Raw genomic sequence first — 14,810 nt, 5'->3', positions numbered from 1 at the left:
CTAAAAGCACAATATAGTGACTCGGATCCCGTATTCCCACGAGGTAAATAAGTAATCACGGCCAAGTACATCGAGTGATTTCTCATGGAGCAAATAACTAGGTGTTGTAACCAACCACCTTCCCTTTCGAGCATAGCAATTATCGTTTTAATGGGGTATAGCTAGATATATGGTGCAAATGCACCTCTGCGTTTGTATTCTTGTATATCATGCATGCTCGCCTCTATCTCTAGAGCACGCTGAAATCCCCAAGCTGACCACAAACAAGAAACCTAAAAAGAGCCACCCAGCCAACCGCATATACAACATCAAACCAGAAAAGAGCCGCAAAGAAGGGAGATGGTATGATCAATGATCAAGAGGGGAGACATCGAAAAGAAAAGAAAAAAAAGGTGACTATACAATAATCGCTCGACCCATGATATCGTCTAACCGCATCCTATACATCCAAGAAAAGAGATCTATAGCTCCTTCTCATGTACCCCCTTCTTGCCCGTAATGGTCTCGTACCCCTTCTCAAACACATACTCGACCGCGTGCTCCACCGGATGATCGAAAATATAAGGCAGCGCCGGCACCACCGCTAATCCCAGCCCGACGGGACCCCAAGTCCTGATCATAACGTTCTTAGTGTTCTTCAGCGCCCTGCCAGAGTACCGCACAACCTACAACCACGAAATATCAGCGTCCGTCACAATACTACATAATCATAATCAATTGGGAGATGCATACCGAGTGAATCGTCAACGCCGGCAACCCCATACTCGCCAACCCCTGGAAAATCGCCCTCTGCACCATCACAGTCCTGTAATCCTCCAAGAACGGCACCGTCCCCTTCGGATTCACCAAGTTCTTCCCGGCATCCTTGCTGCCATCGTCCCAATCATCCCTCGCGTCGCTCAACGACGACACCTTCCTCGGCTTCACCTCGTACGGCGGCTTTGGCGTCGTGAGCTGGTTCTTCACGCTCTTGGCCACCTCCTCCGGCTTATACGTCGCCTCCGAGGAGGGTGACTTCTCGGTGGAGCTCTTCGGGGTGAGCCAGTCAGGGAGCGGCGAGACGACCTGGCCCCCACGAAGGGTGGCCTGGTTGGAGATGTAGGCCTTGTAGCCCTCGTGCAGGACGTCGCCGGTAAGGTAGAGCCAGGAGATCCCGTAGGCCGTGCGGATGAGGCCTGGGTGAGCAACGGGGCGGAAGGACTCTCCAATGTCGGAGGTGTAGGCGACATAGCGGTGGGCAGAGTTCATGATGGTGCGGATGCGGTTTGCGTAGGCGGCCCAGCGGAGGTTTGTTTCGGTGGTTTCGGGGGCCCTGGCATTGTATTAGTTTTTTTTCTCCTTCTTTTTTTCGTTATCTCTTTCGTTTCTTTCCGGGATGATTGGCTTTTTAGTTGTGGGAAGATTTGGAGAAGGGGCTCGAGATAGTGGATGAACTAGACTTACTCGCCCTCATAGATCCTCTGGGGGAGGGTCTCTGCCCTTGGTGGGTGGTCTGGGTTGGGGGGAGCCTTTGCTGACATGATGTGCTATTTCCACTGATATTAAAGATTCAACAAGAGATCTATCTATAAAGGATGCAATAGAGTAGTCGGTGGCGATGGGAGAGGCTGTCTAAGATGTCGATACTTCCAAGTTGACGATGTTTCCTAGAATTTATCTACGACCAACCCAAGCCCAAGAAGCTACATGATAGGTCTCCCGAATGACGTAAACTCTCTCTCCGATCCCGGCCGGCTGAGTCACCGCTCACCCGAAAGCTTGCGCCACACCCTTAGCCCCTCCAAAAGCGCCACACACACTTCACCCGCCACACCGTCAAATCGCCCTCGAGTCTCATCAACCGAGATTCCGTCCCACACCCATCACTCACCATTCACGACATCACCAACCCACCCCCGATACCCTCCCCGTCTTCAATTGCCCACCCCAACAATCATCCACAATGGTCGCCATGTACACCATCGCCGGCAGGCAGGTCGGATCACACCACGTATGTCACCTCTCCCCCCCACCCCTCTCTCTCGGCGGGTCAATTGCGATGGACGGACGGTGTTTGAATGGGTGAATGGAATGGCGGAATCTGTGGACTGACGATGCCCGCGATATGTAGCTCGCCATGGCCACCCTCGGCTCCGTCATCGGTATTGTCGCCCTCGCGACCGGCGGAAAGAAGGATAAGACTACCCCACCCATCCAGGCCTCCAGCAGCGATGAGGAGAAGTTCATCAAGTACGCCCACCTGTCCCCCCTCCACCCTTCGCCTCAGGTCTGTCTAGTCTAGTTCAGTCATTAATATGAGTTGCAGGGAATTCATCGCAAAGGCAGAAGCCGAGGGTGCTGCCGCATCAAAGGCGAAGCACTAAATCTATATACTGGCTGGAAATGGACGTTTTTTCTCTCTTTATATGATAGAAGGAGGGTTTGAAGAAAGGAAAGAAAGAAAAAAAATAACGTTGTAGTACATGTTGTATAGAACGGATAATTTCCCCCAATTCCCTCTCACCTGTTCCTGTCCCAAAGAGAAAAAAACGTGAAATTGCCTCTGCCGCGGCACCACTCTTCTATTTCTATTTCATGGAGGAAATTGGTTAACACTCACATTACTGGCCGAATGGATCGTATGGTGCCTGATGCTCATAGTGTCTCAGATACTGCAATGGTGCCTTGGCGGCGTTAACATACATCCGGAGTGAGCATATGAGCATCATTTCGCTGCATAAGGGGAAAAGAGCATTGAGACTGGAGAGACTTGGGGAATTTATACAGATTCATTGACTCTGATACATTGGGTCATGGTCTCTCACTCGATAGGCCCTCCCTTCACCATGAAAAGCGACGTTGAGCTAGGAATGCGAGCAAATAGAATATTTGAGGACAGTACTTGAGTTTTCCGAGATGAGAATGAGGTGTATGCACATTTAACGGCTACCAGATGAAGAGTAAGGATGAGGTTTATGACGTGCGGAGCAAGATCCTGATTCTCGTACTATGTTTCAACCTAGCCAGGCAAGGAAACATCGAGTTTCAAAATCGCTTGGTTCAAAATAGCGATTAGAGTCCTCAGGATTCTATGGGAGCCCTCATCTTGCCTACGACCCAATCTTGGATACTTCATTTTCAATGAGAATAAAACTAACAGAGCGTATGTGTTCTGATATGCAAATAACCATGTTCATTACCAAAGACTACATCAAGTACTTAATACAATGCAAGAACGTACACCCCAATTTAGCGGGCTTTAGATAAAAAAAAAACCATACGTCAAAAATATCTTCCCATCATCCGTCCGTCCATGCCATTCGTAACATTATCCCACAGAAGCCTGAATGCTTACAATTCGTGCTCCTTGTGTCCCTTGTGCTCCTTCTTTCCGCCAAAGTCGGTGTTACCGAGCTCGTAAGCAAGACCAAGAGTCAACTTGGCGTGCTGGAGCATGTGGTCGAAGCTGAGGTACTCAATCTTGTCCTCGGTGGTGTGGATATGGTCATCAGATTCTGAGGATATACCGGTTAATTCACTGAAGACTCGAAGCAGGATTTAACTTTCAGGGGTACAAACCAGAGAAGGCACTCTCAATTACGAAAGCACTGGGGTATCCAGCCTTGCTAGCACTGGCGTGGTCAGAGCACGCGTAGCCACATTCGGTCAAGACGTACGGGATGTCACAGTACTGCATTCCACACGATCAGCGTCTAACCCCAAATTATACCTTTGACGGGTTTATTATTTACCTCGGTGATGACCTCCTTGATGAATTCTGTCAAACCCTCATCGACGTAATCGGTGATGACACCAACACTCTCGGGCTTTCCGGCATCGAGGGTCTTCTGGACAAAGCCAGTCATATCCTGCTGCAACATGGCGACAACCTCACGGCCTTCCTTCTCATACTGGCTGAAGATGGCCTGACTTCCCAAAAGACCAATCTCCTCAGCGCTGAACCACATAAACTCAACAGTGTTCTCAAGCTGGATACCCGTGTCGGCAAGATACTCAACCAGCACTCTGAATGCCTCTAGGATAGTGACAGTTCCAGAACCGTCATCGTCGGCACCCGGGGCACGGAGGAATGAGGGGAAGTAAAGGTTAATCGAATCCTGGTGAGCACCAATCACAACAGTCTTCTTGCTCTTTCCAGGGATTGAGGCAATGATGGACGCCTGCTGCCACGAGTGCTTGAAGGGTCTCAGCTCGATCGAAGGAAGAAGGTGGGCCGCGGTCTCATTGATCCGGTTTAGGAGCCACTCAGAAGACTGTCTGCCGTAGTCCGACTTGCAGTACCTGGTGTGGAAGCTGGTAAACTTCTCCAGGTTCGCCTGCATGTTACTCTTGGTCAAGTTACCCAGAAGCGGTGTAACAAGCTCCTGGAACTGGGGCTTCGGTGGGAACTCGACCTTCCCCTTACGTGGCTTGGATGCCTCTTGGAAGGCGTTCGTGTATCCAAGGTCCTGGTTATCGGTGATATCCATGAAGTTACGACCATTCTACACCCGCGGAGAGCTTCATGTTAGTCCCTGAGTCGCCACCATAAGCTTCAGAATGAGCACGACCTACCCTGATCAGCTCCATCTTCTCGTCCTCGGTAATCCACTTCATCTCCATAGGACTAAGCTGCACCAGTCTCATTTCACTCCCGACATCCTGTGTCATGAAGCTATCTGAGGCATCACCAGAGAGGGCCTTAAACTGGTCCTGCTGCGTAGGGAGGACGATGGCAGATGCGAGCTGAGTCACAGCCGCGAGCCCGAGGAAGGTAGAGGTGATAGAGTACTTCATAATTTCTGTAAACGATAGGATTTGTTGTGGTGTTTTTTCAAAGATGGTGTTGGATATGGTAGAGCAGAGCAGTAAGAACGGGGGAAGAGAGAAGAGGAAGGGGAGAGTGGGTAAGATCTCAATAGGTGCACACGTAACTAGGGTAGATACGTACAGGCAGGTACAACGCGAGCCGACCCCAGCCGCCAGCCTTTCTTACAGGCTTAATTCAGGTGTGCAGGTGACACCATGATACCTACGGGGATGGAGAGATGATCATTTCCGTTATCTATGCTACTGATCGAAAGACTATGCCCAAAATGGTCACATCACGTGCATGAATCATGATTGGCTGATACCATGACATGGTCTGAGCAACTGGCTACTTAGTAATGCTAATGTCCTCTTCTTTCCTAGAAACCATCGTTCAAAGGGCCCTTTGTATTCCAGTGCCGGCAAAACTATGCCTGCCCACCGAGACTAAGTCAGGCTGTGTTAATCTACACCCTTTGAATAAATCCATAGTACTACTATTAGATTATATTCTACGATTTCATCGTATTTCGAAGACATCTGGATAGATAACCTCTATTGTATCCAAACAAACACTAGAGTATTATATTCATCGACTTGGGTTAGTATCTATAGAACGAAGTACATGGCCTTGGTATTACTTATCTCGAACCAGACTCTAAATATTATAATTACCGTTCCGAATTCACCGGAAAATATACCCAGTTAAATCTTCTTCTTGACAATTGGTGTAAGTTTCAGTAAATACCACGACGCCCCGTCAATGATATATGGATACATGTAGGTATCATCGCAGTGATGAGTCAATATGAGATTCATGAGCTCTGCATCACAGTTCGGTGAATCTCTATACTGAACGTCATATGTTGCCGCCTCTTCCAGTGTAATACAGAACTGCCGGAAGTTTATTTATTCGGTTCCACGATTGAAATGGTTAAACTACATGTACACATACAGTAAGTGGGATCTTGCTAGAATATTATTGCATGCATGGGGCTGGGTATACCTGTGGTTACAAGGGGTTACAAGATCTTTGAGAAAAGAGGGGCATATCGATGAGTACAAAGTGTCTGTAGGTAGTACTGGGGAAGATTGTTCTATTTTTTAGTTTATTGTTCTACAAAATCTGCGATCTTAGTGCTAATTAAATCGCCGTTTCGATTGAAAATGGCCTTTCTGTAACCTGGTGGGGAATATTTAACGGGTGGCCAGGGTGAGAATCAGTGTTTCGATATGAAGTCTACATATGCCCAAGTTCATGAAATAGCCGAGTGTTATTGCAACCTTCAAATCACTGCCAAAGTTTAGACTGTTTATTGAATTGGGAAGATATTATCATTCATACTAAACCGATTGTGTTTGGGGAGTGAAATAAGGCAGAGTGGCGATGACTAATCAACTATGCATCAACCCCATGGCAGGGTCCTAGTAAACTTTATGACCTAAGCACTAACTAACTCCAGAGCTCCAAGTCACAACACCAAAAGCTCTCCCTGTTCCAGCAGCAATTCGCCCTTCAACAGCGCAGCGCAATGACAACTCCACGGTACGTATTTCACAACATATCTCTCCCCATTGCATTATTCTAACCACTAACCACGATCCCAGGGTGTTCACCTACCACTGCGCGTACTGCTCCAACCTCTTCCTCGCATCCACCCACGACTTTTCCGCCCTCCCCAAGCGGAAAGACCCCGGCCTCGACCATGCGATCATAGTCCCACTACCCCCTCCACCAAAGTCGGAAGACGAATCAGACTCTTCTTCGTCAGAGGAATCGTCCTCCGACGAGGAAGACGAGCCCGAAGAGCAGGCCAAACCAGTTGAGGCCAAACCAGCGGAGGCCAAGCCAACGAAGGAACCAGAGGCGCCAATTGCTGAGAGAGCAGGCAAGGAGGTAGCAGAAGAGGCACGGCCAGCTGCTCCCGCGATACCGCAGGAGAAAGCAGATGTTGAAATGAAGGAGGCACCGACTGCTCAGCCCAGTGAAAAGGCCACAGAAGCGGCAACCACCACCCCCGCCGCCGCTACCTCACCCGCGCCGGCCACCTCAATGGCACCACCCCCCGCACCCTCCACCACCCTCACCGCCGACAGCGCCCCAGCAGCAACCCCCACGCTCCAAACGCGGGAAAAAGACGACTACACCCTCATCCTCTCACTCACCAAAGACCGCACCGCGCAGATCATCACGCGCGAAGACGGGTTCGAGAAGCGGTGGATCTGGCGCTGCGGCCGGTGCCGCATCATCAGCGGCTACCAGCTCGACGATGCGCATTTCGACCCGCCGGGGCCGACGGGCGCGAGCGAGACTATGGATGAGAAGGAGAAGAAGCGCAGCGACCGGAAGAGAAAGAGGTATCTTTATATTTTGCCGGGGGCGGTGCTGCCGACGGAGGAGCTGGGCAGGGAGCTGAAGGAGAAGGAGGTTGATGTGCTGGGGGGGGATATAGTGGTGTAATGGAGCTTAATGAATATAGTGTGGGATGGGAAGGATGTCTACGGTTTGGCGGGTGTATACTCACGTAAGAGCAGATTTCCCGTGGGCCTTTGTACTGTGCCTTAGGGATTTGTCTTTTTCCGGCGGTGCTTTCAAGTTACTGTTCTATTCGAAAAGGGCCAATGACACCCCATTGGTCCGGGCAACGATATATCTCTATACTTTTGTACCAATATCCTCTTCAGCCGGGTGCTTGTGCCCAAAGAAAAGAAAAAAAAAGAAATCTAAAGTATTACGTACTATACCAAAATGATAAAAAAAGATACATTAAATCTCACCTTGCATTTCTCCCCATATCTTGCTACTCTATTCCTACAGCATACTATTGAAAAGCATAAAGGATTTGGAAATTTACGCTTAGCCCATATAGAATACGAGACAGCTCTCTATGCCGAGTATAGCCAGATTACTTCGCACGGGTGAATCATTAGCAATCACTCGATCTTGAATCTCGTGGGGGATCTTGTAGTTTGTCTCATGTATTTGAGTACGTAGCTCCCGCTCGATAGGTAGAGATATCTTGAATATTAAAGCCTAAGCACTTTACGGCTTGATGATGATAATTTCACAGAGAAAGAGGAACTCAAGAGAGTTGAAATGCTGTTGCCAAACGATCTGGGAAATGGTGGGCATCATCCGTTATCACTCGGAAGTATCACCTAAGACTCCCAGCCTAGCGGGGATGTAATTAATTATAAATCTATAGATCTAGAGGGTAGATGTATATAAGGACATATAGTCTATACTGAAAGCGCCAATATTATAGCAGGGAGAGTACATTGATGCGCGTTCGTAGTATTTCCACCACATTGGGCTATTTATGCAAGGAAATCTGAAATACAATCAGGCTTTTGCGGGCGATTGTATATCCCAACCTTTCCATCAATGATTAGTACAATAAACAAGTGCTAATATGTTATAAGAAGTAATGGTATATTAGTATAGTATACGTAAGTAAGTATAAGCCAAATATCCACCAATATAATTAGTGCTTGATACGACCCATCATCCCTGGAACTAAGTTCGAGACTATTCAATAGCCTTGATTACTGAATTCTATCAAATCGACATGACTCCCAGGTTATAAGAACAGTAAGACCCCAGCCACAGGAGACAAAGTCAACCTGATCCACCCTTGATACCCATCACCATTTCACCTCCAAACCACAACTCCTTTCCACAAGAGCTCAAAATGGCAGAACTAGATTGCGCCAAGTCCCTGATCTGCAACATCGCCCCTCATCTCACTACAAACCACTGCTACATCAATGCCAAAGAAGAATTCGTGCAGATGGTTATCAACTTCTTCCAAAACGAAGGCCAGCCCTTCTCCATTGACGAGTACCGATTCCTCCTGAGCGAGCTCCTACTCCAACTCCAGAACGAACAACTAGAAGTTGAAGCCGAGAGAGACATAACGTTCCCCGAAGTGCCAATGGGGTCAGCGACAACCCAGGAAGAGCTCAACAAGTCCATCCTCGAATGCAGGGAGCGCGTCCCGGAATTGGTAGCCCGACTGATGGAACTTAATCAGTACGCCACTAACCTTACAGCGTTCCCCGACCAGCTTACTATGGCGGACCGTATCATGTCTCTTGGTGACCGCCTTAGGCCGTTGTTCCCTCGCGCACGGCAAACTGGAGGCTCGTTCTTTCAGTCTAGGACCATCGGTGTGCTTTCTGTCTGGCTTGACCATCAAATCGTACTGATCAAATGGGACGGCGTGACTCCAAACAAGCTTATTACAACGCAGATATCACATTTAACGCGTTGCAGAAAATTTGTCGAAACTGGGAGTGCTGTTTCGTAGGTCTTATCTGTAGGGCCTGGCTCCAAAACGGACAATATATGTATCTGGCAGTGGTAATTTTGAATTACTTTGATTATGTATTGTTATAAAATTGACCTCTGGTTGATTTTATCTTTTTCTTTCCTTTATACTTGGAGATATATATGTCTATGTATATAAATTTCCGTGTTCGTAATGCACTGTCGAAGAATGTTTTATCTTCTTGAATGGTCTCTCGTCTATCGCGTGCCAAGATATAATCAATATACTACTTTTTCATGATAAGAGCGCCCACTTAACTTCTATCTGGCTTGATTAGACAACTCAAATAAATGACCTGGACTGTACAGTCAATTTCGTTACCCACCATGCATCGTTTTCCGTAAATTACATCCGCGTAGTTTTCTGAATGCGAGTGATATTCCGTGATGCACGCGTCCCACAACCCACATGGCCGCAGACACTACACACCAGACATCCTCTTTTGCAGATACCTCCTTTCTCAATATAAGGACTTTAGTATATGGGAAACTGTTCCTTCCGTAAACTATGAAACTGAATCCTTCACTGTTCTAAGCTTATGCTTAATCACAGAATCTCAGGTAGTGTACTCGTATTCTGGGCAGATAGCTTCATTATTTCCTTCGGTAATATCGAAAAGAAGTCTACTTGAATCACGTCCGGGTTGGTAGAATAGATCTTTCGTCTCCTTAGATTCATGTACATATGTCAGTACAGGCTGAGCACCAGCCCGGGTGAACCGCTGGGCCATCTAACCCCATTAATGCTAACTGTACTGATACTTCTTAAGACTTTGGCTAATTTTCAGTTTCTAGGCTTGTGGGGATATATGAAAAACAAACGAGTGTAGAGTATAAACGCAAGATAAAGATAGTAATAAAAAAAAACCACAACAAACAAGAAGAGGACACTTCCACTAAATCAGGCAGGTAAAAAGCCACAAGAGGAAAGAAAGATAGCAGGAAGACAAAAAGCAGGAAAATATAAAAAAGGCAAAAACATGAATAACAGCTAAAACTACTACGCTACACTACAATCCTAATCCTGCTTTGCCGATCCTGCATCCCTACTACGCACATGCACGTCTACCTACCGCGCCGTATCACTTTCATTACCCAGTCCTTCCATACACAAAGACTACTGCTGTGCACCCCATCCGACCCATTCTCTACCCACAACTCTCCACACCTTGACCTCACCACTTCTGAGATCGGAGACCTTGAAACTCTCCATCTTAACTTTCCTACTCTCTCTGCCCTGCTCCCATGCACGTAGTTTCTTCTTCGTGCCATCCCAGTCCACTACGACCGCAACATGATCCGGTTTCCCAGCCTCCATGCTATACTTCTGATGTAAGCCACCCTTGTGTCCCTGGAACTTCGCATTCCTGAATGTCACAATATCACCAGCTCTAATCTCATCAAATTGCTGTACGGAGGCGTTGGCAAGATTAGCGTACACCAATGCTCCATATGATCTTGCCCCAGCAGGTGGGAGATAGCCCGGTGCAAGCTCAAGAAGCTCTCGGATAAGTGCCTCTGGGTCGCCACCGGCAACAACCGTATTCTCGCGGGCCTTTGCACCAGCAGCGATCTTGGCTCCGAACTTGGCCTGAAAATCTTCGAGCTGGTCCTGGCGTGGCTGAGGGGGAGGTGCTTCATGACGTTGCTCAAGACTTGCAGTTTGTGGTTCATCGCGGTCGTAGCGGGCAGTGACGACAGTTTGAGAATAGTCATGAAAGAGGACATACACATCTTTGGTTATTGTTGTACGGCCGCCACGACGGGTAGTTGGCACCTCCTCAACTTCAAAGTAAAGCTCACGAGGGCGGTTTTGGAAGATTGGTGGAGGGGTGTTGGGGGAAGTCCACCATTTGGTTGATTCACCTAGCTCAATGTCTCGGGCTACGTATTCAGCTGAAGGACGCGATTGATCCATTGAGCGCCTACCGCTTCCTTGGGGGGGCGCGACTGATCCATTGATTGACGGCCGGTGCCCCCACGAGATGGCAAACGTTCCTGCGGAGGCGGCGCTTGGTGGGGGGGTGGGGGGGGCATTGAGGGCTGCGCAATTGGGGGTGCTGGTGGTGGCGACTCGTAGCGTGAGGATTCGTATTTATATGGATCATACTCATCATCCTCATACTGTTCCTGCTCCTGTGTCTGCGCCGGTGGCGGTGGGGGCGGCGCGCCACGGGGCATGTCCACTGATGCCCTTCCCTTTCTTGACGGCGGGGGATTTGCAGGTGGGGGAGGCGGGGGAACGCTTCTAGGTGGTGCCTGAGGAGAGATTACTGGTGATGGTAGTGGCGTTTCTTCATCTTCCTCTTTGACGTGATCCTTTTTAAGTGCATCCCGGTGGGCCACTTTGTTTCCGATGTCCGTATCGTAGTCTGCTTCATACTCAGTGACCTCCTCTTCTGTATCAGATGGCCTATTACTACCGCTAGTTTCACTCATTCCAGGACGAGTATCATCAATGCTTTGTCTTGGTGGGGGACCACTCGGCGGTGGTGGTGGTGGTGGGGCCCTAGAAACACCTTGAGGAGATTGGTGAGGAGTGCCAGAACCAGGAGTTACAGGGAAACCGCCAGGAACTGGTGGCATTCCACCTGCGCCCCTCTGATAACTAGCTCTCTTATTAAATGCTGAAGGAGGACTTCCAGGGGCAAGAGTCGGCGAAGCAGTCTGGATAGGAGAAAAGTATCCCTGGGAAGCACGTTTAGAAGCAGGGGAAGTTGGGGACTTGGCATCTCCATAACCTGACTGAGGACGACCAGATGGGACGGAAGGAGGGCCCGGAGGAGGTGGTGGCGGTGCCCCACGTGGCTGAACTTCTACGTCTGAAGTTGCCAATGATAGTTTACTTGGAGGAGCAGACAACTCATCATCAGACTCAGACCCTTCCGTCGGCGATTCATCAATAGCGGCTGGGGGAAGCAACTCTGTATTTAAAGTATGAGTGAGGTTTGAAAAACAGTCGGGTCAAAATGTTACATACGTCCTGTTGGAGGCAATGGCGGGGCAGGCCTCTCGCTTGGAATTGGTGGAGGGGGAGGGGGAACCGGCCGTTCTATCAGGTTTCATTAGCACCTAGCCTGATAAATGCGCTTAGGAGTTATACCTTGTGGTAACATGGGCGGAGACATTGGTACAACTCTTTCTGGTAAAGTCCTTTCGGCCTTTGGTGACGCTGGCATTGGCCTTGGTCCCAGCGGATGATGCGGTGGAGACTGTGGTGGTTGGGGTTTCAAATCTTCAATATCAGCCTCTTCATCACTAGCTCTCTCTTCAGATATTTTCTTTCCAGTTCCAACGGTATCCTTCGCAGGCTCTTCATCTTCACTATCATACTGTTGCATTTCGACAGCCGGTGGGGATTGAACTCTCGGCATGGCGAAAGGAAGTGCTACTGGCTGCTGCTGGTGAGATTGGGAAGTGCTGCTCATTGGTCTGTCCTCTGTTGGCTCCGCGGCCTCGTGTGTTTCTCTAGAATCCTCTTCCTCTCTGGATGGCTTAGGAGGGGTCTTCTTCTTCTTCGGTGGCGCTGGGGGGGGGCCGCCCATTGGAATGCCCATTGGAGGTCCAAACATGCCATGCATACCCATACCACCACTCATTTTAGCTATCCTCTCTCTAATTGCAAGCTTCCTCGCAACCTCTGGATCCACCTCTTCCTCTTCATCGTCAGAGGCAACGTCTGGAGTATCATCATTGGCACCCTCATCATCTCCGTCATCAGACTTATCTTCTCTAGTAGGTACATTGGGTCGGGGCCTGTGGACAGCAGGAGGCTGATCCTCGGCAATGGATGATGCATCTGCATCACCTGCGCTGGACTCTGCTCTGGTATTGTCATCATGCCCGATATCCAGACTCTTCTTTTGTCTTTGAGCCGGTTCATGTTCCTCCATGTCATGATCCCGGCCAGAATCGAAAGACCTTCTTTCTTGAACAGATTCCTCCTGGACCGCCAAACTGTGACCAGTCTCTTCAGTATTTCCCTCTCCAGCAGTCTGATCGCTCTCCGTTCTTTTTGGCTTTGGGGGTCGTTTCGGCTTCCCACCAGGAATACCGGATGGATCCAACTGCTGAGTCTGAAGCAATGCAATCCTGTCTTTGAGCGCCAATTTTGGCCTCTCCTCCTCTTTATCTCTTTCCTGATCTAGGGACATCCTAGATGTATCCTCTGTTGCTTCAGCACGAATGTAGTTCGAATCCTCATCACGCTTTGGCCTCTGGGTATGCTGTGTTGGTGGTGGCACATAGGAATTTTTGCTCGGTGGGGGAGCCACAAACGGCTTTTTGATAAAATTGACTGGGGGCCTATGCGGATTGTATGGAGTAATCGGGGTCGTCGAAACCTTATTGAACAGCGCCAACCGATCTTTAAACGAGCTCGGCTTCTCTGGCGGCGGCGGTTTGTTCCCACCAGTTTTCTTCTCCTCGGTGCTCGTTGGTACCTGCGGCCTGGGGTTGAATGTCTGCCTTGGAGCTGACGGCGGGGAGGCCGGCGTAGAGTGTTCTTGTTGCTGCACTTGTACAGGTCTTGGCTCCTCTACAACACGCGGCGGCGACCTAACCTCCATCTGCTTCGGCGCCTCTCTTGCAACCGGGGAAGCTATCGTTGAGCTAGTACTCGGCCTACTCCCCGCCGCAGCCGTATTAACCGTAGGGGCGGGCGGGGACGAGTCCTGAGGGGGCGGTGCTTGGTACGGGGGGGACTTGCCCCCATACTCCTCCTGCTGTTGCTGGGTATTTTCATCCGCAGGTTTCTTTGGACCTCTTGCACCACCGCCGGGCCTCGTTGGTCTCGGGGGTAGCTCGACCACGATCCGTTCGACGAAGTTCTTGGGGAAGATGCCCTGCTTGAGAGCGCCGGTAGCCTTGTCGGTGTATTCGCCATAGTACCAGTCGTCATCCTCTTCCTCAGTCACGGTGATGACTTCGTCGGCGGGAAAATTAAGGTCGTCGTCGTGTGGCGAGGAGTAGTCGAAGAGTGCCTTGACTTTGAAAGGCGGGGCAGGAGAAGTGTTGGCCATGATGATGATGGAACTGTGATCATACACACTCCAGGCCGGGGATGAGTAGGGGGTGTTAGTGATTAAGAGTTTGAAAGGGATGATTATGAAGATGTAACAGATGCTATGTTGTAGTTATTATTCCGAGAGGGCAAGGTTTGAGGTATTTTGTTGGTAGTTGTAGGGAAGAAGACGTGAACTCAGTCAGACAGTTAGGTCAATAGCACGTCCAGGGAGTACCGCAGTATTTCGAACTCCTGGTCTTCCGTGTCTCTTGGTTCCTCGGTATCTCTCTCTCTCTCTCTCTCTCTCTCTCAAGGTATTCTATCTGTCTTTCTGTCTGTCTCTGTCTATTTTTCATACGTGATCCCCTCGTTCACGCTCGAGAGTCGGTTGGTAGTGGGATGGATGGTGGCTGTTCCCAGAGGTGTACGTCAGCGAGGGCACAGGTAGGGTGGTTGAGAGTTGAGTTACAGGCGGATAGAGCAAGCACAGCACCACAAGCAAGCAAACCAGGGCATGGATCAGATCTCGCCCCGCACTCAGGAACCTCTAGAAGCTGTCCGGAACTCACAATGCCAATGCAGGGCACATCTACAGACACACCGGATGCAGAGCCAGAAGTCAAAGTCACAGATTGGATAGATTTACATTGTTCCGAGTGGGGAGTTTTTACAATTCTCTTGGCCAGC

At 49.4% G+C, this 14,810-nt stretch overlaps 6 protein-coding genes across 6 annotated transcripts; 3 read left to right on the top strand and 3 right to left on the bottom strand.

The window, feature by feature from the left end:
- Positions 1-461: 461 nt before the first annotated feature.
- Positions 462-1,520, bottom strand: LAJ45_09355 (uncharacterized protein; the record flags this gene model as incomplete). Its single annotated transcript, XM_046118898.1, has 3 exons — positions 462-665; positions 733-1,312; positions 1,444-1,520. The coding sequence occupies 3 exons, from the start codon at positions 1,518-1,520 to the stop codon at positions 462-464; spliced, it is 861 nt and encodes a 286-aa protein (XP_045967976.1).
- A 422-nt stretch (positions 1,521-1,942) lies between these two features.
- On the top strand, positions 1,943-2,363 carry LAJ45_09354 (uncharacterized protein; the record flags this gene model as incomplete). The annotated part of the gene is made up of 3 exons (XM_046118897.1): positions 1,943-1,990; positions 2,111-2,229; positions 2,306-2,363. The coding sequence occupies 3 exons, from the start codon at positions 1,943-1,945 to the stop codon at positions 2,361-2,363; spliced, it is 225 nt and encodes a 74-aa protein (XP_045967975.1).
- Positions 2,364-3,330: 967 nt separating this feature from the next.
- Positions 3,331-4,776, bottom strand: LAJ45_09353 (uncharacterized protein; the record flags this gene model as incomplete). Its single annotated transcript, XM_046118896.1, has 4 exons — positions 3,331-3,494; positions 3,559-3,670; positions 3,732-4,484; positions 4,555-4,776. The coding sequence occupies 4 exons, from the start codon at positions 4,774-4,776 to the stop codon at positions 3,331-3,333; spliced, it is 1,251 nt and encodes a 416-aa protein (XP_045967974.1).
- A 1,544-nt stretch (positions 4,777-6,320) lies between these two features.
- On the top strand, positions 6,321-7,249 carry LAJ45_09352 (uncharacterized protein; the record flags this gene model as incomplete). Its single annotated transcript, XM_046118895.1, has 2 exons — positions 6,321-6,334; positions 6,397-7,249. The coding sequence occupies 2 exons, from the start codon at positions 6,321-6,323 to the stop codon at positions 7,247-7,249; spliced, it is 867 nt and encodes a 288-aa protein (XP_045967973.1).
- A 1,231-nt stretch (positions 7,250-8,480) lies between these two features.
- LAJ45_09351 (uncharacterized protein) lies at positions 8,481-9,098 on the top strand (the record flags this gene model as incomplete). The annotated part of the gene is made up of 1 exon (XM_046118894.1): positions 8,481-9,098. The coding sequence occupies one exon, from the start codon at positions 8,481-8,483 to the stop codon at positions 9,096-9,098; it is 618 nt and encodes a 205-aa protein (XP_045967972.1).
- Positions 9,099-10,235: 1,137 nt separating this feature from the next.
- On the bottom strand, positions 10,236-14,139 carry LAJ45_09350 (uncharacterized protein; the record flags this gene model as incomplete). The annotated part of the gene is made up of 5 exons (XM_046118893.1): positions 10,236-11,130; positions 11,229-11,490; positions 11,542-12,042; positions 12,099-12,170; positions 12,222-14,139. The coding sequence occupies 5 exons, from the start codon at positions 14,137-14,139 to the stop codon at positions 10,236-10,238; spliced, it is 3,648 nt and encodes a 1,215-aa protein (XP_045967971.1).
- Between the last annotated feature and the right edge of the window lie 671 nt (positions 14,140-14,810).

The sequence above is a fragment of the Morchella importuna genome (genome assembly GCF_003444635.1).
Source record: "Morchella importuna strain M04M26 chromosome Unknown Morimp01GS035, whole genome shotgun sequence".
NCBI classification, from domain to species: domain Eukaryota; kingdom Fungi; phylum Ascomycota; class Pezizomycetes; order Pezizales; family Morchellaceae; genus Morchella; species Morchella importuna.
This window is presented reverse-complemented; position numbering and strand designations above follow the sequence as displayed.